The sequence below is a fragment of the Rhinichthys klamathensis genome, unplaced genomic scaffold, assembly GCF_029890125.1.
Source record: "Rhinichthys klamathensis goyatoka isolate OS25496 unplaced genomic scaffold, OSU_Roscu_1.1 h1tg000072l_1, whole genome shotgun sequence".
Classification (NCBI taxonomy): domain Eukaryota; kingdom Metazoa; phylum Chordata; class Actinopteri; order Cypriniformes; family Leuciscidae; genus Rhinichthys; species Rhinichthys klamathensis.
The window spans coordinates 1,135,158-1,158,587 of NW_026606615.1; the positions used below are offsets into that span (position 1 = coordinate 1,135,158).

The 23,430-nt window shown below is 37.7% G+C and overlaps 1 protein-coding gene across 2 annotated transcripts in view; it reads left to right on the forward strand.

Moving 5' to 3' along the window:
• ldlrap1b (low density lipoprotein receptor adaptor protein 1b) overlaps nucleotides 1-23,430 on the forward strand; it is a 50,029-nt gene that overhangs the window by 13,015 nt on the left and 13,584 nt on the right. For both annotated transcript variants that reach the window (XM_056250625.1, XM_056250624.1), the window contains exons 2-5: nucleotides 15,244-15,386; nucleotides 18,018-18,127; nucleotides 21,404-21,518; nucleotides 21,703-21,775. In XM_056250625.1, coding sequence (XP_056106600.1) covers nucleotides 15,244-15,386; nucleotides 18,018-18,127; nucleotides 21,404-21,518; nucleotides 21,703-21,775 — 441 coding nt within the window. The remainder of the gene's footprint in view (nucleotides 1-15,243; nucleotides 15,387-18,017; nucleotides 18,128-21,403; nucleotides 21,519-21,702; nucleotides 21,776-23,430) is intronic.

Sequence of the window (23,430 nt, forward strand, 5' to 3'; positions counted from 1 at the left end):
ATTTTTACAGATGATAAAGTAAAATATATGTGTACTACCATTCGGGGTCGGTGAGACTTTTTTAAAGAAATACATTTTCAGCAAGGGTGCATTAAATTGATAAAAAGTGGAAAAAAAACGTATAATGTACAAAAGATTTCTATTTTAAATAAATTCTGTTCTTTTGAACTTTCTATTCATCAAAGAATCCTGAATATCCTGAATAAATGCATCATGGTTTCCATAAAAATATGAAGCAGCACAACTGTTTTCAACATTGATAATAATCATAAATGTATCTTGAGCAGCAAATCATAACATTAGAATGATTTCTGAAGGATCATGTGACTGAAGACTGGAGTAATGATGCTGAAAATTCAGTTTTGATAAATTACATTTCAAAATACATTACAATGGAAAACAGATATTTTAAATTGTAATAATATTTCACACTATTACTGTTTGTTCTGTATTTTTGACCCCAAACTTTTGAACTTTATTGCATACTTATATAGAATATATAGAATTTTGGAAATATTAGTGTTTTAGTATTATTTATTTCACATCGATATATTGGTGCATATTAAAGAAAGTGTTTTGAAAAACATCGTAGAATTTTGTAAAAAAAAATTATTTTAACTGGATTTTTGCTGCTTTCTATATTTTGAATATTTTTTGGGTTAAAATGATTGTTTCTCTGATGAAAAATAATCACCTTTTCACAGATGGTCCAGCCCTCTGTGTGAGCAATGATTCGTCAGCATGTCTGTGAGCTGTGAGTGTATTCACCAAACTGTAGTTCATGAAATGAAGACACAGCAGGTCTTTCACAATCCTCAGGCCCCATCCACACTACTGCGTTTTAGTTTAGAAACGGAGAATTAAAACGAATACGATCTCCGTCCACACCAGCGTTTTAGCTGCGTATTAGAATTGATCTCCGTCCACATTAAAACGACTGAAAACGCGGATCACGTGACCATTCACCAACACTGGGCATGCGCGTGCCGGTGTAAACACAACTTCATTGATAAAATTGCTCTGGGTTAACCCCAAACCGACGCTCCATGTACGGTCAACGCCACCGCTGCACACGGGAATTATCACAGATCGCTCGAATAATAGCTTGACTCCGGCGCATGTAGGCAGTTATAGCGTTGTAAAATGCAGAATTTACTTGTACAACAGCTGCTAGCAAAGATATACGCCATGACTGATGACACCCAATCATAGAGCCGAGCGTGAGCCTCTACTACGTCATCGTTTCTAAAGTCCTCCGTTTTGACCCGTCTACACTAAAACGCCCTCCGGAGATTCAAAACGAAAAACGGATCGGCAGCGTTTCTAAACTTCTCCGTTTTGGGTCTCCGTTTTTGCCGTTTTAGTGTGGACGGGAGGTGCAAACGTAGCAAAAGGTCTCCGTTTTTAAACGAAAACGCAGTAGTGTGGACGGGGCCTCAGAGAGCCTGTTGATTGTGTCCCTTTGCAACCTGTAGACGCGTGTGTGTGTGTGTGTGTGTGTGTGTGTGTGTGTAACCTGAGGCTAAATACAGCAGTGCCGAGCTCTTCAAATCTCTTTAAAGCTTGATGTTATTTATGGGGTCTCACGACACACACACACACACACACACACACAACACCTCTCCACTGATCCGCTCGGCTTGATCCTCATCAAAATTACCTTTTCAAGTCGACATGAAACGCCTCTGGAAACCCATTTTACTGCACAAAAATTGCATATACATTTTCAAGTCATTGTTGTAAACTCATGGAAAGTTTACATAATACACAGATTTGTGTGTGTGTGTGTATCAGCCTGTGTCAGGGTGAGATCTCTCTTCTCCTCCTCCTCTGCTGCTCTGTCATCTCTTGTTTTATCTCCTGACTGAACAACAATGCCTTCTATTCTGCTATTCCCATCTCTCTCGGTCCCAGACGGCATGATCTGTGCTACTTGAGTTCACACAGAGCTATCCCAGCAGCCTCTGTCTGCAAGCGTCTCTCGGTAGAGCGCTACACACTCCACTCACAGATTTGACTGATATATACAACCTTTCAAAATATGTGCATGAGCTACCACACTGAATACAATTTTGAAACAGTTTTATCTCAGAAATAGCTAGTAAATTTCACAAATAGTAACAAAGAGACAGAGACAGATTAAAGTAATGTCGGCGTGAAATTGAAGTTAGTCTTTTCTTCCCTATTGTGACGTATCAGACGTATTTTTCTTGTCTGTGGGGATTGATTGGATGGTTGTGGTTTGCTATTGGTGGATCTCATGTGAGTGACAGCCAGGTTGCCCCGCCTTCACGCCGGTCAACATGTCATCAGAGCCGAGAAGAGGTGTCGCTGAATGTGGGAAGGGAAGTTATTTTGATTAATGATTATGAGGGAACATGTATTTAAAAAATAAATAATGATGACGTGCATGGATAAATCATTTATAATAAATACTGCAATATTTCATAAAAAACTAGAATTATCACTTTTGATTACATGGTGACTTTTTAAATCGAAGGCGGCGGCTGAAATAGCATTTTCTCGTAAAATGTACTCCAATAATATTTGCTTTAATTACAACTCCAACTTTAAAAACAAAATGTACAGTACATGAGCTTTGAGGTTATGATATGCTTCTGTAAAAACCACTAGTCAGTGTATTTTCAGCTTCATGTATTTTTTTTCCTGAAATCACCTTCAATAGGATTTAAAATGCAGTAGATCTGATGTTTATTCCGATGATTAATGGTAACGAATCCTTCAATATATTGAAGATGAGTGTCTTTTGCTGCATTGATGTTGCCGTTGTTAACGCCGCAATCTCTCATGACTTTTTTTTTTGCTGATAAAAGCGTTGGTCATGTGTTCAGTTCTGTAGACGTGTGATGTTGACTGGTCTGGACTGAGTCAGCAGTGATCAGCACTAATGTGAATCAGTCTGTGTGACGGGGAGAAACCTGCGAGAACGGGCTTTTTCTTTCAACCACTGAGATTTATTTATTTTTTTACAATTAAGCACATTTTTATTACCATAATGCTTAATGCTGAATATTTATTCTCTTCGTTGTATAGGAGTAATTTTTTACTATTTAAGATGTAAAAATATGATTTAAATAATGTTTCATAATAAGATTAATATTATTGATGTATTACATTTAAAAAAAAAAAAAAAAAAGTGCTCAAGTGTCATGAAAATTATGTCACAATAATAATAAAAAATCGCAATGGTCCTAAAAATATAGTTAATTTTCACTAAATAAATATATCATATTTTATTATTTCTTTTAATTTTCTTGACTGGAAAGCAGGAGACTCTAGTTGATGTTGATTTGAAGAGTCAATCTTCTGATTCTGGTGGATTTGGCTTGTAGCTGTTTGGTTGTATTGTGTCAGGTGTTTCCCTGAACAGAAGCTTTGACGTGGTACGGTGTGTGTGTGTGTGTGTGTGTGTGTGTGTGTGTTGAATGCTTGGTGCTTGTCTACAGTGAGTGAGTGAGTGTTGGGCTCATGGACTCGATTCCCTGCTCAACCTCTCTAGCATCACATGTCACATTCGCTCTGAAGATTCAGAGTTTCTTTATCACAAAATGATAATACCATCAGGGACTCTTTGACACTGACGTGGCTAATAAGTGTTCAACCAATATGAGATTTACAATGAACGATACTGATATCTAGAGAGCTTTAATGTTACAATAACCAATCATCCATCGTCCAAGAGCGGACATATCATAATTTCATAATGTACATTAGCACTTGTAAATCTGCGTTTGAGTAATTTAATCTAATTTCCATCTATTTTTAACTTTATTGTAGATTTAAGAAAATGGTCCTTTTCTTAAAGCTGCAGTCCGTAGTTTTTCCTCTTTGTCGCCATCTCTGTTAGAAATCTGCAATTGCAGTTATTCGCGGAATTAGCACCTTTACGTGAGTTGTGCCTTTTGTTCGGACCAACTAAGGGAAAAAAAGCATTGCAGTAAATCACGCTGATTAAATCTAACGATCGCTTATCATATCACATCAAACCGTGCAAATTATCCTTTGTTCTCAAATTGTTAATGTTAACATCAACATCAGCATTGCGTGACTACATTTAATGTGTATTAGGGCTACCTGTAGTTCAGTAATCCGTAACTGTATGAATTAAGCGAACAAGTGTGTTACTGTTACATAATTGAACCATTGAAATGTCTAACCTGTCCAGCAGAAAAAAAGCTGTCTCTGCGTCCGTTTTGAACCTCCTCAAAACACTCGACTTAGGCCGGTGACAGAAAATAAAACGTTGCGTTTTTTTTTAAGTGTGTAATATGGATAACTATATTGTATGGCGGAATACCATAGCAAGTGCTTGGGAGCACTTCGACTCTCCCTCTCCGGAGAGATGATATTACTGCGCCGAGTCGAAGTGCTCCCAAGCACTTGCTATGGTATTCCGCCATACAATATAGTTATCCATATTACACACTTAAAAAAAACACAACGTTTTATTTTCTGTCACCGGCCTAAGTCAAGTTACACTACTCGAGTAACTGTATTTAAATAGGGAAAACGTGGAGGTGTTTGGTCGCTTCTCTTCTTGGCACGTATATAATGAACAGGGCTAAGCTAAGTGCTAACATAGTTTTGCGGCAAGACAGAGCGATTGAGTGCACGCACTGAGACGAGAGAGGTATGTATCAACTCGTCTTAGTTAAGGGAATTACATAGTTTAATATGAAAAACCAGTAGAGTATCCCTTTAAAGAAACAAATTCTAGGTTAAAGTGAGACATTTACAAAGCCAACCCTTTACTATAACACAGTGTCCTAACCAGACACAGTGCGACACGTGATAAAAGGTATCTTGTCCATGTTTATCCGAGTTTCTGTCAGTGATATGCAACGATTTTATATAAAAAACAAGATTTATAGGTAATATTTACGAGTTTGACGCGGTTGCGAGTGCCATGTGCTAGCAGAGAGACTCCGCCCACACGCTCTTCTGATTGGCTGTGATTTTTGATTGATTTTGTTGTGTCTCGGACTCTAGTTGTGTCACGTATGGATAGACAAGTTGCTTGTCACTGGATTCTTTTCGTATTGCGTCTGGCTACAAAACGGTGTTATGCTACAAATTCTGCAAATTACGCTTAACCCAGGCAAAAAAAACTAAACAAATGGATTTTAGTAATCAGATTTTGGGTGTTAGATTCCTAGAGAGTCCAACGGCACAGAGCAAATAGACATTTAACGTCTTCTTGTATTTGTACTGTTGAATTTCTGCACCTCCAGTGTCACAAAGCGCATTGTAAAAATAATTTGAATTGTCATGAAGGTTTTCCCGAACACTCCTTGAGGGCTCATAGCCTGACTACATCAGACTTCGTACTTCCGCTCTATTTCAGTTCGCTTCTGTACTCAGTCTGAGACATCGACATGTCTCTCAGTTTTCCTCCGGCCTGAAAGCAGCCGGCCAATCAACGAACAGAGGGCGGGCTGAGAGCCGTGACGTAGACGCTAAGCACCGAGTTTAAGATTGTATTTTAGGTTAGGGAAATCGAAAACGGCCGCGGATATGGAGACACGGGATGCAATTCGCTCTGTTGTGGAGAATATTCCTGGCATTTGCAAACTGGCCGAACAAGAAGAGTGTTTGTTAAACATTTTGAATGAAGGTGATGTTGTGGCCCTACTCCCGACAGGTTTTGGGAAAAGTTTAATTTATCAACTATTACCGATCGTCAGCGAGAAACTGGGGAGGCCAAAGGCCAGCAAGGCGATAGTTGTGATTGTGTCCCCCTTGGTTGCACTCATGGAGGTTCAGGTTAAGCAAGACTCGGTCAGCCATGTTCACTCCGGTATTTCGCTCGATGGTTTCGTTTTCGCATCATACATGTGTTTACAGTGGAAGTTCGATGCAGCTGAGCTGGCGAATAACACACGTCATAACCAAACGTTATGTGATTGGCTTACGGGTAACCAATGGTTTTATACTTCAGACAAGCACACACCCCCCCCCTCCCCCTTTTCAATTATGACATGCCAGACTCTGTCTACAGAGTTTGGTATTACCAGGCTAGAGGGCTCATGAAGCTCTCTTTAAATCCGTAGCGTGTCTCCATCTAAGTGGTATTTTTGTTTGTAAAACCTGAGCTCACACTGCGAGAGCTGTAATCAGAGCAAACCTCAGACAGTCCGGATGTTGATTCAGCAGGACTTGTGATGGACATCGAGGTCGTATCCTGAAGAAGCCGCTGCATGGATGGGAACATGATTACAGGTCAGTGATTACAGTGTCATCTGAGACGCTCGCAGGAAACTGACTCAAGAGCTTTATGTAAACGGGGGCCTTGAGTTAGATGACTTTGCATTCGAGAGATGGCCTGACCCTGGGAATAAGATCCAGGAAATTGGGTCGGGATTTAATGTTTGGCGTGTGGAAGCGGAGAACATAATGGCTTTGTTTCAAAACCTAGTGAGCTGCTTATGTAGGGAGCATTTTAAGGCGTCAGGCTATTCCTTCCAAGAAGCCGAATTGTGGATGATGAGTAACATAAAAAGCACTGTAAAAGTAGTCCATATGGCTTGCTCACAGTTGTGTGAGAAACTATAATAAGTTAAATTGAAAAATAATAATAAATAGTACTAAGATCTACTTCGGCTTATGACGTGTTTGGGAAAGTCAACCCTGAACAATTTGTTCATAAATCAGATACTGGTTTCCCTTTGAAACCTGATTTGAACTGTGAATTGTCGCGACTGAGCCTGAGACGCTCCTGCTAACAGCAACTCTCAACAGTTTCCTCATTTTGAGGGTTTGGCCTGTCTAATCCCAACGGATCAAGTGAACAGGACACAAGGGGTTTTCCTTGAGAGAAGTGGAATAGCTCCTAGGTTTCTTCCGGGGTCTCCATATGGGAAAACACACTCTGACTTTCTGCAGGTTTCATCACCTATAGTTCCTGCTGAACATTGACTCGCTCATAATGTACTTGCACATGCTGACGAGCGGCTTCATTCTGTCAGCGATAAAACCTAAAGAAAAGGGCTAGTGCGCAAATATATTACAAATTTAGATTAGTCGTTTTTTTTAACCTTTTGTTTTTGCCAGATAACATTAATAGATATTAGTCAGGGAAGTGCCATATTCAATTTTTGACAGGAATAAAAAACGAGGCTGTGAGGGGAGGGAATACAGTGCATTCAATGGACGTACTGTTGTAACAATACACCGATTGTTCAGCTGACGAAACGTCTTTACGAAGAAAAACAACCCTGTTCAGTGGACAAAAACGCCATTAAAACAGTTTGTAAAAGTTTTCTTCACTTTGAAAGTCAAAAAAAACATTTACAGTCAAAACAAAATGAATACCTGTGACTCCTGACGACATTGAGGTCTTAAAAGCGAATCGATCGGTCTGTACAAGAAACACAACATTATTATTACTACCTGTAATCCACAGCCTCGGCAAATGATCCTGAGCACGTTCACGACTGTGAACTTCATAAGACCTCAATCTATCGCCAGGAGCCGCGGGTATTCATTTTGTTTTGACTTTTTTTGACTTTCAAAGTGACGGTAGCCATTGACTTGCATTATATGAATCACCAAGGACCACGGTTTCAGCTAAAAATCTTCACATTTCTACTGAAGGAAAAAAGACATCTTGGATGGCCTGAGGGTGAGTAAACTAACAGCAAATGTTCATTTTTGGGCGAATTATCCTTTTAAGTCTATCCCTTACAGCCTCGTTTTCATCTGCCTTTCTCCTGACTAAGCTCTATATACCCGGCAGATGCAGACGGAGCAGAAAAGATGGGTGTTTTCTTTTTCCTTTTGCTTCCAGTTGAGTAATACCCCTCTTCGTGCCAAGAGTGTAACACATGCAGTCATTTTGTATTGATTATTTGATAGCACTACATTAACACCAGAGATCGCTGGGAACTGGATCTGAGTCTAATGGCCACTTTAAGATGTCCGACAATGACTGAAAAATTGTGAGCCATTAATTAGAAACGTCGGGACGCTTCCAGAAGGTGTGCCAGTGAAGCAGGCGTTTGTCCACATCGATCGCATCTTAAATTGGTAAAGTCTGCATCTGATAGACACTGGGGAGGAATCAACTCGTTCCTTACCGAGTATCTGTAATGCTATAGCCTATGTATTAGTGTTGGATTATACACTACCGTTCAAAAGTTTGGGGTCGGTACGATTTTAAATACTTTTAAAAGAATTCTCTTCTGCTAACCATGGCTGCGCTTATTTGATTAAAAATACAACAAAAATCAGTTATAGTATTACATATTATTCCAGTGTAAATCAGCTGTTTTCTGTGTGAATATATAGTAAAGTGTAATTTATTCCTGTGATCAAAGCTGAATTTTCAGCATCACCAGTGTCAGTGTCTTCAGTGTCAAATGATCCTTCACAAATCAGTATAATATGAGGATTTGATGCTCAAGAAACATTTATTATTATTATCAATGTTGAAACAGTTGTTGGTCTGTCAGTTGTACAGTTTTTGTTTTGTTTTTAGGATTCTTTGATGAACAGGAAGTTCAAAAGAACAGCATTTGTTTGAAATAGAATCTTTTGTAACATTATAAATGTCTTTACTGTCCTTGATAAATAAAAGTATTGATTTCTTTCCTCCAAAAAATAAAAATCTCACTGACCCCAAACTTTTGAACGGTAGTGTATATATAAAAAAAACTATAATATGATATGAATGATGCTAAAATAACACTGTTCTGATAGCTCTTCTGTGGTAATGCGGTCTGATGTACAGTAACTCAACAGCGCTGTCAGGGTTTAACATCGGCTACTGGTTTGAGGATGGGAGTGAAATTCTTGTGTAGATCTTATCCAGTCCTGACCCACATTTCCTCCAGTATTTACATCCTGCACAGATACTGTAACTGAAACCTCATCTGACATGCCCGCTCTTCAGCTGTGTGTGTGTGTGAGAACGCTTCTTTAAAACCGTAGCATGCCAGGCTACAAACTGCATCCTTTACACCAGTGAAGCTGAAGTCAAGATACCCTTTTGAAAGAGAAGTTAACCACTGCAAGTTAGCAGAAATGGCTAACTATACACTGAAACTAGGGGCAATATCTTTTTACATTTATTACTTAATATTAAACAGCAAATATATTTATTTTAATTGATTTATTTAAAAATATTAAATGGTATTTTATTACACTGTATACATAATTCACTCTGAAAACCCGTTTCACTCCGAAACCTGCAGCGCATTTATTTATTTACTGGGAACCTGTCAAAATAAAAGCTTGATGGAATAGTGTTTGATAACAAAGAAATTAAGATGTAAATATTAGTATTGTAATTTTACAATGAAATAAATTGTATAACTTATTTTTTTTACTGTACAATAGTATTTTTCTTTAATATATTTAATAATAATCACATAAAATCAATCAAATAAAATCTCTCTCTCTCTCTCTCTCTCTCTCTCTCTCTCTATATATATATATATATATATATATATATATATAAAATAAATAGCTATTCAAGTCATCTGGTGGAACTTCCCATTTTATCATAATGCAATATATATCACAGTCAGGAAAACCAAATATTGCAATTTCAGTTTATTCTAATATTATGCAGCTTTACATAAAAATTCATAATTTATGAAAAACATGATTTCTGACAACAAATCAGAAATGCTATTAAAATGTATATAATTGGTCTCATATTCTTAAATCACAAGACTAGCAAGGAATGCAAACCAAGTTGACTAATAATACACTTTTTAGGAAACTTTGTAAAATAAAAAATGCAATTAAAATAAATATTACACTATAGTGTTTGCGTGTTGTGGTTTATCCGACTGCATGGTTGTTTGGTATGAGGGAATATTTAAGATGATGGTTTATGAAATATTAGTCAGTTACTTTGATGGATCCAAACATCACCGAGTGTTCAGGGAGCAGCGGATCTTCTTCCTTTTGAAGGTTGTTTATGAGTGGAGCCGTAAACATGGCAGACATGATTTCTTTAATCTAACTTCTGTTTCCTCCCTACTCCACCCGTCAAATCTCTCCCTCCTCTTTATCTTGCGTTTCTTGCTCTCCTCTGCCTCCCTCTTTCCTATCAGCAGTTTGAGAGTTACCCTTTTGGTTTCCTTTAATGAAGGCATATCACTGGTGTCCTGCTCTGGATAACACGGCACTCTTTCATTTGATTTAGTGCTCTGTCAGACTGTATATCAAATTTTTTTAATGCTATGATATATATATATATATATATAATAAAATTGGTTCTATATAGGTTCTAAAATAGGTTTTATTTGTGTGTATATATATATATACGGTATATATATATATATATTTTTTATATATATATATATATATATATATATTTTTTTTATATCTATGACCTGGGCATGTTCTTGACAGGTTCAGTGAGATTATTATGATATTGCTTTGTCTGGATGCTGTTCTTTAAATGTATTTATTGATCTGGCATCATTGCAGAAGGGTTTGACGTGTGTGTGTGTGGGTGTGTAGATCCGGTCAGTGGGAATCATGTATGTTTGTGTCTCTGGTTCATGTTCATGACCCCAGCAGCACTGTGCTTTCAGACACACACACACACACACACACACACTGTTTGTTGTCTCTGGCACTGCTGTGTGTGTGTGTGATGTGCTCTGATTCCTCACGCTCCGCTTTGATGTTCAGTGGAGCGGGAAGACCCTCACAAATCACAACACGCCTGTGTCATCCAACAGGCATCCCAGCATGCTACAGGTGCAATTCTTTACACACCGGGCTCATAAGTGCTTGTACACCTGATACACTGTATGACTGCGGTGTGTGATGCAAAATAAATCAGTTGTCCAATTAGACTCGAAGTCTGTCTGTTCCTGGCTATTGCCTCATAGGTCTTCACTTGCTTATGTCACTGAAGTCGACACACAGGGGTACAGCAAGGGTTAAAGGCGTCATTTGAGCAGTGGTGGAATGTAACGAAGTACAAATACTTTGTTACTTTACTTAAGTACATTTTTCACGTATCTTTACTTTACTTAAGTAGAATCAATAGTGCATACTTATTACTTTTACTTCGTTACATTTTGCAGCAATTATTATACTTTGTACTCTACTATATTTCTACAACGTTCTGTTACATTTTCGTTACATTTTCTGGTCAGCTTTTCCCCTGCCGTTCGTCGCACGTTTGTCTCACCAGTGAAGTTTGGTTGCCATATCAACCCGGTCACACTAAATGCGTCTCTATAACACGCAGTGTGTTTATCGTGCAATTTATACGCGGAAATCTGTTTATATGTGCATAGGATACGCATGGGTAGGTTAGGGTAGATTTAGTAGTGGTGTGGGGTGCGTGTGTATTCTACGTTTGGTTAGGATTAGTATGGCAAGCCAAGAGGTTCAGAATTACGCCATAAATGAATCGCGTTTACAGCCAAACCCCGTCACATTAAAGGGGTCATATAATGGTACATGCACTTTTACAAGTTGATTGTACTGAAATGTGTGTTGGCAGTGCCTGTACACAAACATCATAAAATGATAAAAATCCATCCAGTGTTTTTGTTTTAATCTCCTTATATGTTTTTCCCTGCCTCAAATCGAGCCGTTCGATTTTGTGACGTCACACGCTCGGACGCCCCTCCCACGATTGTTGATTGACAGCCGGGTTTCAACACAGACCCGCCCTCGCTCGTGAGCGAGCTGTCAATCATAGTCTGCGCGGACCGGCGCGGTCATTGTTGATGTGCTGGAGCACTGTCTATGAGCAGAATGGCGTCTAAGCGATTGTGGTGTTCTGCTCTTGGGTGCAATAACGAACACAGCAGTCATTTAAATGTTCCTAAATCCGAACCGCTGAAGACGCAGTGGCTGAGTTTGTTTTCGAAGGGAATATTCCCCACGAGCAACGTCAATGCTCTCATGTTTGCGCGAATCATTTCTCAGCAGACTGCTTTATAAACGAGGAGGGTCAGTATAAAGCTGGTTTTGCTAAGAAGCTGCTTCTGGACCGGTACCAACTATTCGTGTTCCTGCTGAACCTCCAAAATAACTGAAGTGAGTGTAACGTTTTATTAATCTTTAATATTTATATTAATCTTTGCAAATCGTTAGATGCACGCTTCACAATGAATGCGTCTAAGGTTTACACTCAGGGTACATTACGGCATGTTTTCTATGTACGACGTTCTCAATAAAATTCATAATCCCACGTTTATAATGAACAACGCGTTATGGATATTGTGTTATTGAGTTACAAACGGTGTACACACAGAACAGAGAGGCGGAGTCAGCAAAGCTCATTATCATTTAAAGTCATATACACTGAAACGGCGTGCTGAAAACAGAGCTGTTTTTGACCAGGTAAAATAAGTGTTTTCTTACAATACTAATGAGAATTTTTAATTAAAGTATAATACAAAGTTTTAATTTAGACTCTAAAGAATCATATTAGCTTGTACAAAAATGGCATTATATGACCCCTTTAAGCTTGATGTGTATATTGCTTAATTGCAAGCTTGTTCAGAAATGGTGACAGAAACTTAAAAAATAACGGCTTTTCCATCATTATTGAACATCATAATAGGAGTATTAGGTTGAATGAGTTAGGATTAACTGTTTTATTAATCATTAGAATATAGACATTAAGAGAATACAATTTTTACTTTTAATACTTAAAGTACATTTAAAATCAGGTACTTTTTACTTAAGTAGGGTTGTCATTGTGATACTTCTACTTTCACTAAAGTAAATATGTCTCTGGTTATATGTACTTTTACTTAAGTACTGAGATTCAGTACTTCCTCCACCACTGCATTTGAGACAGGGCCGAAGTATGTCTCGATAAAGTCACCATGAAATCAAAATGTACCAATAATAAACAACAACCAACCAATCAATTCCCCATGGACAAAACAAGTCCCGACCTATAATTTTCATGTTCGAGAAGCAGATATACAAATGACTTGATCGCGGTTCTCTGTTCCTCTTTTAAAATCAATGCTCTGTCGTCGATATCTTCTATAACAGACGCGATGGCGGAATCTACACATCTCAATTCTCCAGCGGCGGCCGCCTTTGTTGTAAACGAATTCAACCCAAGCGCTATTTGGTGACGTGGATGATTATGTTCCTGTTGATCATCTGTCCGTCATCGTATAAATCCCGCCCTGACAATTTGATTGGTCCGAACAGCTCTGGTTCGAGCATAGTTGCTCCACAACGGATCAAGTCCAGACCGAACTTCCTGACCTCAAATGTTGTGGGTGGGGCTGAGTTCGGCTGGCATCCAGGCTAGATATACATCACAATAGGGAAGAAAAGACTATCGCAACTTTTGTTGCATGCCGACTTTCATCAAGACAAGTTTTTTAAAATATTTTTTATATATTTTTTTTAAATATTTTTTATATAGCGCTTTATAGAATGCTTAGCACCTTGCAAACATGCTTTTGTTTCCGGGTGAACTGAAAAAACAAAACAAAACAAAAAACAGACATTTTAGCCAGCCAATCAGATTGTGACTTCCGATTTCCGCCAGTGTTTTCCACATTCGTGTACAAAATACATCATACTTTCAGTGAATGACCAGTTAGACATCAACCAATTCAGATCTCAATGAGGCATGAAATACCATCATCTGTTCAGTTATGTTAGATAATGAAGGTTAACTGAGGGTTAAAGGAGCGTCAGTCTGTGTCTGTGATGGAGATGAATCATGCTTGCACAAACACGCTGATTTCATTTACACCATCACAAACCCCAATTTACCCCATATACACCAGGATTCTGATGATACCTGCTAACTGTAGTATTTTGAGCTGAATATATTTCATAACATTGATCTGTCACAGTGGGGAAGAATGATTTTGAAGGTCTGGGAGAGTAAAACTGACTCTTGTAGGCAGAATGATGTGGTGACGCTGTCATTTAATCTCTGATGAGGGTTTCCGAGACCACCCGTCGGCCAAAACTCATGAATCATTCATGAAATCAGCATTAATCAATATCCGTTTTCATTTCATGCATGTGTCACGCATTTAGAGCCTTGATTACAGATTCACAATGCAAACACTTAAAAAAGAAGTGTTTTCACACAGAATGAATGTTCATTTGTTTATTTTTCATTTCTTTAGTTCATTTGCTGCTTTTTTTCTTTTGTTCTTCCTTTTGTCTGTTTTTGCTCGTTTGTTTCAATGGTTCTTTGTTTGGTTTATTTTTTCTTGCCTTGGTTTTGTTCCTTTGTTTGTCATTTTGTTCTATATTTTTGTTTATTTGTTTGTTTGTCTATTTTTGTATCTTTCATTGTTTGTTTATTTTATTTTCTCAGTTTTTTTTTTTGCTTGTTTGTTTGCAAGAAAGCATTCTTGCTTTCTTTTGTGGTTTCTTTCTTGCTTTCTGTCATGCTGAGATGCATTAAGCAAGGCAGACACTGTGGAGAGGAGCGGATTAGATGTGTGTCCTTGACCCCTGACCTTGACCTCTGTCACAGGCCAATGCTGATGTGGGGTTAAACACACACTCATTGATTGCTGTCTGAGATCAGACAGAACAGGAGGGCAATATGTGGGGTTTTATGTGTGTTTTCAGTGTCTTACCCTATACTATTGCTATTGTTGACAATCCAGCAGCTTCCGTTATTTTTCCGTTATAACTGGAGTTAGTGTAAATAGCCTCTGCCAACAAGGCGGGCTTTTTGCACTTGGTGTAAATAGACACTGTGTGTTTTTAAACCAATGCATGCAACACTAGTACATGCCCACTTTAGTCCAAGTGGACATATATTGGACAGATTATGGTTACTGTTATTATGGATATAAACACAGTTTTTTGTGTGGACATGAGTTTATCTCCGGTACAGGTGTCGATCAAAGAGCAGAGGATAAAAGTCCTGATTGAAGACGGTGTGTTTTAATGAAGGATTGTGTGATGTGTTTCATATGTAGATGTTTTCAGCTGTTATTCATTCAGTCGCTTTAGTATTTGCCAGGTTTATTTGTTGAGATAGTGAGCGTGTATGTGTGCGTTCAGCGTGTTTCTGTACGGTTTTGTAGTGTCAAGAACATGTTTGGAGAATTTAGTAATTTATGCAAAACATAATTGTAAAATTATAATTTCTTTTCTTTTTATTTATTGGTGAAATGTGACCTAGACTTGTTTTCATGAGATTCACACATTAGTATGAGTGTGTTTGTGTGTGTCGCCATGTTTTTGGCCAGGTTTGCATCATGCGCACACATGTTAATCCTGTGTGTGTGTTTCCAGAGCTGCCGGAGAACTGGACGGACACGCGGGAGACGCTGCTGGAGGGCATGGTGTTTCAGCTGAAGTATCTGGGCATGACACTGGTGGAGGAACCCAAAGGAGAAGAGCTCTCGGCCGCTGCTGTCAAGAGGATCGTTGCCACAGTAAGACACATGTACACCAACCGACCCCGTCACACTGAACAAAAAATTGGCGTAGAAACAACTTTCACTCACAATTGCTAGCGAATTTCACAAACAATTACAATGAAAAAGTAAGCAACACATTGAGTTAAATGTTAAATTTGGAAGCAAAAAACCCCTGAAATAGTTCTGTTCTTAACTCTTTCCCTGTCAGCGCTTTAAAAAAAATACTAAATTTAAGTTACCAGCCAGCACCAGCATTTTTGATCATTTTCACAAAACTTTCATGGCCCCCGGAATATTTTGTTGTATGAACATCTGAACATGCAATATTTCAAGAGAAAGAACAGAGCCTCTGCTTTTTATTTCAGCTTCATGCATTCATTTTTATCAACCCTTGCATGTGGGTAAGTTTAATAAAAAAAGCAATATTTTGAACAAAAAGCTGAGAAAATTGCCCTTTGTCAAAGACTATGTCCGGATTAGATTCAGAACGATGATCAAAACACAGATGGAGTAGATCGAGTCTATCGACACCCCTAAAGCTTCACAGTCCTGGGCCGACATTTCATTCAGTAACATTAGGCAGTTTTAATTTATATGCCGTTTAATGTTGATGATTAGGTTATTTTACATATGCATAAGCAATGCTTCTGTGGCTAGTTTCTGCGGCTTCTTCACCTGTGTTTTAAACAGGAGATTCTGTACTCTTTCAGAAGTTGCGTAATAGCGCCCCCTACCATATAACAGTCAAAACATGGATTGACAGAATTCCCATTAAAGCATTAGTTCACATCAAAATGAAGATTCTGTCAGTAATTACTCGCCCTCATGTTGTTCCAACCCCGTAAGACTTTCGTTCATCTTCGGGACACAAATTAAGACATTTTTGATTAAATCTGAGAGCTGGATCACTCCTCCATAGGCTTCTAAAGGGATCGAAACTTGCCGGCCCAGAAAAGTCAAAGACATCGTTAAAATAGTCTGAGTGACTACAGTGGCTCTATCTTTAAGTTTATCAAGCGACGAGAATACTTTTTGTGCGCAAAAAAATAAATAAAAAAAATAACGACTTTATTCAACTACTCATTTCCTTCTCTGTTGGCCTCGAGATTTCACGTAGTGTAACAGCGCAACGCTTCTGTGTTGTACGTCACACGTAGGCTCACTATTGGCCGACGCTGGTCATGTGTGTGATGCGTGTGACGTACAACACAGAAGCTTTGCGCAGTTTCAGCAAAACTAACATGGAAAAGGTTCTACATGGAACCATCAATGCATATAAACCTTTATTTCCAAGTGTAAGAGTCCTTCAGGGAAAATAGCCACAAAAGTGTAGAATTTGATGCTTTTAAGCTCTAATCTGTCTCTAATGGTTTGTAAGTGGTGCTAATGGGTGTGTGTGTGTGTCTCAGGGGGTTTCTGGGTGTGGTTCTGTGCATTTGAACAGGTTGGATCGTGTCATGATGTAAGGTTGTTTTGAGGTTATTAAACGCTCCAGATTGTTGTGAATCAACAATAAAAATCAGTTGCATACCAAACGGACTGTGTGTGTGTGTGTGTGTGTGTGTGTGTGTGTGTGTGTGTGTGTGTGTGTGTGTGTGTGTGTGTGTGTGTGTGTGTGTGTGTGTGTGTGTGTGTGTGTGTGTGTGTGTGTGTGTGTGTGTGTAAAAGCCAGATGTGGAATATTTCTACTTGATATCTCTGACTTCGGACTATAAGATGATATGTAAGAAAACGAAATGTTTGGGTGTTATAATAGTTCATAAATTATGATGGAAACCACATATAAATAATGGAAAAACAAAAATGTCTAAATCCATTGCAATATTAAATAGAATAAAACATATTTTGTAAATGCAAATTGTATTCAGAGGCTGTTCGAAATAAGAGAAAGTCAGTGTAAACTAAGAGGAGTGTATATGTTTAAAAAAGTAAGGGCAAGAACTAATACAAAAAATAGATGTATATCTGTTAAAGGGCTAAACTATGGAATAATTGTGATAAGCAATTAAAATTGTGTACTTCACTCTGTAAATTCAAGAAAATGTTTAAAAACAAAGTGATAAATAATTATATAACGCGATATGAATAATTTGTGTATGTCATATGTAAACTATTGTAATGATATCTGATATGTGTATATGTTGTTTATTTTGTATGAATCAAATCCAGAGAGAAAAGTGACGCTTATTAGATAATTATGTATAAAGGGTAGGCATAATAAGCATTGGCTTTCAGCCTACACCTTTTCAGTTATTATGTATATTTTTCTTTACTATGGAAAATGATCTGTGAGGACCGAAATACATTTTTTGTTGAATTGAATTTCAGTTTATTTCAGGCAACATTTCTAATAGCTAACATCATCTAATATTTATATTATAAATATATTGTTCACTGTTAGTCCATGTTAGTTAATACATTACTAATGTAATACAATACTAATTATGAGACCTTATTGTAAAGTGTTACTGCTTGACTGTTACTGTTTTTAACAACACAGCTTGAAAGCGTGCTGCTCATTGCACAAGATGCTGAGGAAAAAAACACAATGCCAAAATGTAAAAGCCTCCAAAATCAGCTCTGATGGATTCAAATCATTTGACAGCTGCTTGATAAAGCCAAGTTTTCTGTCTCTTTCTCTCTCAGGCTAAAGCTGGTTGGAAGAAGCTTCAGAAGGTGACGCTAAAGGTTTCTCCTCGAGGGATTATTCTCTACGACAGAGCAAACCAGATGATAGAGAATGTGTCCATATACAGGTGAGTCCCTGCGGACACTGTCTGAGCTCTCTCTCTCTAGAGATGGAAATCCTGATGTCATTATGTTGTTGTTTTTTACCTTTTAATAACTCATAACAAGGACCCAAATATATACTAAACAATATATTTTTTTATTGGTTAAAATTGTTATATTATATTCTTAATATTTACATATGTGATTCAATAGAGGTGTACAAATGTCATGGAAATTATTTGGTTCTAGTATTCACTTAAAAGCTGAACTAGTTCTGAATAAGACTGGTTTTCGATAGCCTCTTGCAATAAAAAAGAGAGGAGTGTTTGTCGCCCGCCCCTGATATTCTGCCATCCATCATTTAGAGCAGTGCGACCTGATGATTGCTGTGTTTTCATACAGACAGAGAGAGAGAGAGAGAGATCTGTATTGATCTGTTTTAGTGTGTCTGAGGCTCAGACACACACACTCTCTGACCCTCACCTGGGACCGCAGCTATTGTTGGACGCTCGCACACGCTCAGTCTGTGCTGTGTCTAATGAATAGACATGAGGGAGGCGTCAGCCTCTCTCTCCACACCAGTTACACAAGCAATACTCCAATTATGTGGGTCATTCTCATGAAGACATGTCCAGGTTTCATTTCACCCTAAAACCAAAAGGAACAAGTCAATGCAGCCTAAATGCTAATATTTTAACATGTATTAAGATTTTTTCATTGTGACATTATTTTCAAAACAATTAAGTTCATTTTCCCTCAAATTCTCAGTAATTTAAAATAAAATTTGCTGTTAATGTAATAATTTCGTACAATTTTATATATATATATATATATATATATATAGTATATGACATATACATGCATATATTTATATTCATGATGGGAATCTCCCATTTCACCACATCCAAAAGCTGCTGTACTGGCCTGAGATCTGTTGACTGTGGAGGCCATTTGAGTTTAGTGACTCACTGTCATGATTAAGTAACCAGTTAGAGATGATTTGAGCGCTGTGACGTGTGTTATAAACGATCTGGTGGTACTTCTTTTAGCCACTATGCTCCAAAAATGTGAAATCGTCTACCAGATGAAGTAAAAGAGGCAACTAGCATTCATATTTTTAAAAAGCGGGTTAAGACATATCTTTTTAAAGTTGCTTATCAATATAACAATATGGTGTTGTAATATAACAAAGCTCATATAAGTCAGTTTTATGTTCCATGTTACCTTCTAATTTTTTTCTCATTGTTTGATTTATTTTATTTTATATTGATATTGAGGTCAAACTATATTTCCAATTTACTTTATTTTACTATTGCCCTCAAAAATGTCCCCCAAATTCAAGGGGAAAGGGAAACAAAACTGCACAATTGAACTAAATCTATTTTAGTTGTAGCAATTAAAGTGAAATGTGAAAATGTATGAAAAATATTGATTTCTAATGGATAAAAAGCGATTAACATGAATGATTGTTAGCTTTTGTCGGTGTAGCCAGAATATGGTGTGCCATTTCCCTACACACAACGTTTTTAATACATTCTTTTAATCAGTTAATCAACATTAACAATCATTATTACAATATTAAGAGCAAAAATCAACAATAATTGCAGCCCTACCCTGTAATGAGTTCCTGTTTTTTAATTTATGTACTTAATGTAAGCTGTTTAAGTAATGCAATTGTTCCACCTTTGAGTCATAAATAAACATAAATTCCTTGTAAAGAAAACATAAATGCCATGTCAGATGCAGCTTCTGCTCGACCTTTGCAGTGTAAAGATGGCGTTTGTTTTATTTGACGTTAAAAGACAACACAGGTACGTTTAATAAGGTCATTAAAAAAAGTTCTTACATAGGTAAAAAAATAAAATAAATAAAAATAAACTGGAAATCGATTCCAGGGTGCAAATATTGTCCCTTTATAGAAAATGTAATTCTGACCCTGAAAGTTTTTATTTTTTTATTTTTTTATTAGCATAAACTACTGGTCCTAGTCAGACAGAAGTGTGTGTGTGAGAGTCAGAGAAAGTTTTTGAATGTGTGTACATTTTTAAATGTGAATCCAGACTGATGGTGGTCATCCATCATTAGTCCCGCCCCTCCTGCTGTGGGTCTGCCCTCTGATAGGCTGAGCCAGCTGTCACTCAAGGCCGTGGGGAGAAATCAACACTAGAGGAGTTTATGAGTTTACAGAGAGAGCTCAACAGGAAACCAGAGACCATGCGGTCATAAAGGAACTATCCCACGTGTGTGTGTGGGTGTGTGTTATGGTTTGGTGGGTCAGCTTTCTGTCATAGTGCTGATGGAGCGTTGAACATAGAGAACACAACACTGCTTGTAGACGTTTTTACATCTCAGAGGAGGTGACATCATGCTCTGCTATATACGGGTGTGTGTAAGTGATTTAGTGGTGGATGATGTACACAGTGGGTGTGTTATACTGGATAGAGAACAATCTGAGGCCATCTGGATTTTTTTTATTCCCCTACTAGATAAACAGAAATCTTTTAAGTTTTAGATCACTGACCAAATGACAGTAAATATGTGTTGTTGATCATGTGAGCAGGTTCATGTCCAGTTCTTGCTTCAGTTGAAGCTCAAGATGCTCCGATCATACTGGAGAACGTGATCATCAGGTTTCCAAAATACCAAATAACTGTAATCATTATGCTGACAATAAAATGTGTTATTCTAAACTTGCATTTACACTAGTGTTCTCAGATATTTGAAGCCGACTTTATATGTACACACAAGTTTGGGGTCGGTAAGATTTTTGGATGTTTTTGAAAGCCTCATCAAGGCTGCATTAATTTGATCAAAAATACAGTAATATTATTATAATTTAAAGTAACTGTTTCCTATTTGAATATTCCATTTACTTTTAATATTCTATATATTGTTTAATATTTGAATATATTTTAAAATGTAATTTATTCCTGTGATCAAAGCTGTATTTTCAGCATCATTACTCCAGTCTTCAGTGTCACATGATCCTTCAAAAATCACTCTAATATGATGATTTGATGCTCAAGAAACATTTCTGATTATTATAAATGTTGAAAGCAGTTGTGGTGCTTAATATTTTTTTTTTTTCATAATTTTTTGATGAATAGAAAGTTCAAAAGAACAGGATTGATTTGAAATAAAAATCTTTACTGTTGAAATAAAGTCTTTTCTGTCACTTTTAATCAATTGAATGCATCTTTGCTGTGTAAAAGTATTAGTTTCTTAAACTTTTGAATGGTAGTGTCATTTTTTATTTTTCACACAGGTTGTCTTTAGATTGACTGCTTATTTGTTGTCTGTAGGATATCGTACTGCACAGCGGATAAGATGCACGATAAAGTGTTCGCCTACATCGCTCAGAGTCAACGCAACGAAACACTGGAGTGTCACGCGTACCTCTGCACCAAGAGGAAAGTGGTGAGTGTGTGTTCATATGTTTGTGTGTCAGAGACACTCCCTGTCTTTCCTTCTGTCTATAAATAGTTATACGTTAAGACCACACTTCCTCTGACAGAGAAACAGATAGCAATGTGCTTTTTTTCTCCCCATGGCAAGAGATGTGGCGTTAAAAGCTCTCTTCCCTATTCCCCGTCTGTCTCAGGCTCAGGCGGTGACGTTAACGGTGGCTCAGGCTTTCCGATTGGCATTTGAGTTTTGGCAGGCTGCTAAAGGAGGTATGATGCACTCGACAACTTCAGTCATCCCAGCACAGCTCTTGTTTATCTTTCTGATTCTTTCTGTCTTGTGAATTATGGGCTGTGAATGGAGCTCAAAAGCAGGTGTGTCCTACTTGAAGCTGAAGTGTGTGATTTCCACACTCTTAGCTCACCAAACAGAAGTCCAAAAATAATGGCTGTTTTCTAAGGGGTTTCTTCACCTGCTATTGGTCGTAGAAAAAAGATAGCTCCGCCCCAAACTTAATGTTGCTGTGTTGGGCTGATTGAGAGCCATCTTTTTATCCTTCTTTTGACTATAAACTCATTATAGAAGACCTATTATGCCCTTTTAAGAAGTCTTGAAGGTTCAAAAAACACATTATTTTTCACATATTTTGTAGCTCCTCACTTCCCAGTCTGTCAGTAACGCTCTGTTTAGTTCCTGTCTCTATGAAGCCCCTCCTTCTGAAAAGCACAAAGTGCTCTGATTGGTCGGCTGGACCAGTGTGTTGTGATTGGTCAAATGCTTTGAGTGTTTGGGAAATGTCACCCCCCTCACCATAACCACGCGTTTTAACACACTACTAACTAACTCAACCAGCCCTTGCCTCTTTATTTTGCGTATGCCTCAGGCGGGAATTATTTAAATTAGGAATATTGTGACGTTTCCGGACGAAAACTTCGTTCAGAAACAGTGACACTGATATAGAGAAGAACTCCCGCTGGAGGGACTTTGTGTTTTGCAGAGCTTTTTCAAGCTAAAACAGCAACATTACACACTAAAGAAAGTTGAACGTAAAAAAAGGTCCTCTTTAAGAAATGTTTTAATAGCGCAAGTAAAGAGTAAGTACGTTTAATTAAGTTCCATGCATCAATTGCAACTTAAACTGGGGACACATTTAACGACTGTAAGGCCGATTATGAATGTAATTTGATACTTACGACTGATCATGCCCAAACACACCGAGTCAGAGACCGTTGCGTTCAGTCGTTGGAAACAGTGTGTAAGTGTTTTCAGTTCAGTATTGGAATGTTTCAGCTTGTCGTTAAGCGTGTCCCTGCTTTAATTGCAAATATTTAAAAAAAATATGAAATATTTTTGAAATATTTCCCTGCTTTTAAATGTGTCCCTGCTTTAATGGCAAATATGAAAAAAACATGAAATATTTTTTAGCAGGAAAATGTCTGAAAAACATGCATTTATTATTTTAAACTAGATTTTTACTATTTACTTCTTGCGTCATGTATTTTGATGTTAATTGGCAACAAAAAAAACCTTTTAAAGTAGTTTCAGAGCAATATTGCCTCTGCCCTGTGAGTGTGTTTATTTATTTATTTATTAGAGTTTTTTTAAGGAACTGTATATTTCTGTATATGTATTTATTTCCTGCAGGGATGGAGGACAAGAAAGAGATTTTAGTGCAGGGAAAGTAGAGCAGCTCCTGTCGTACAGATCAGCAGAACATGTATGCAATTTACTGCATGTTTGAACATGCCTGTGTGTGTGTGTGTGTGTGTGTATCCGGAGGCCTGTTGAGATTTATTCATTTAATCTCTCTGCACCTGATGGTTCGCTGCAGGATCTGATCATCTAGCAGAACTCACACCCGATCTCAAATCTCTTCCTCCGTCTCAATGCGTTTTACTGCAGGGCCTGAAATATAAACAAATGA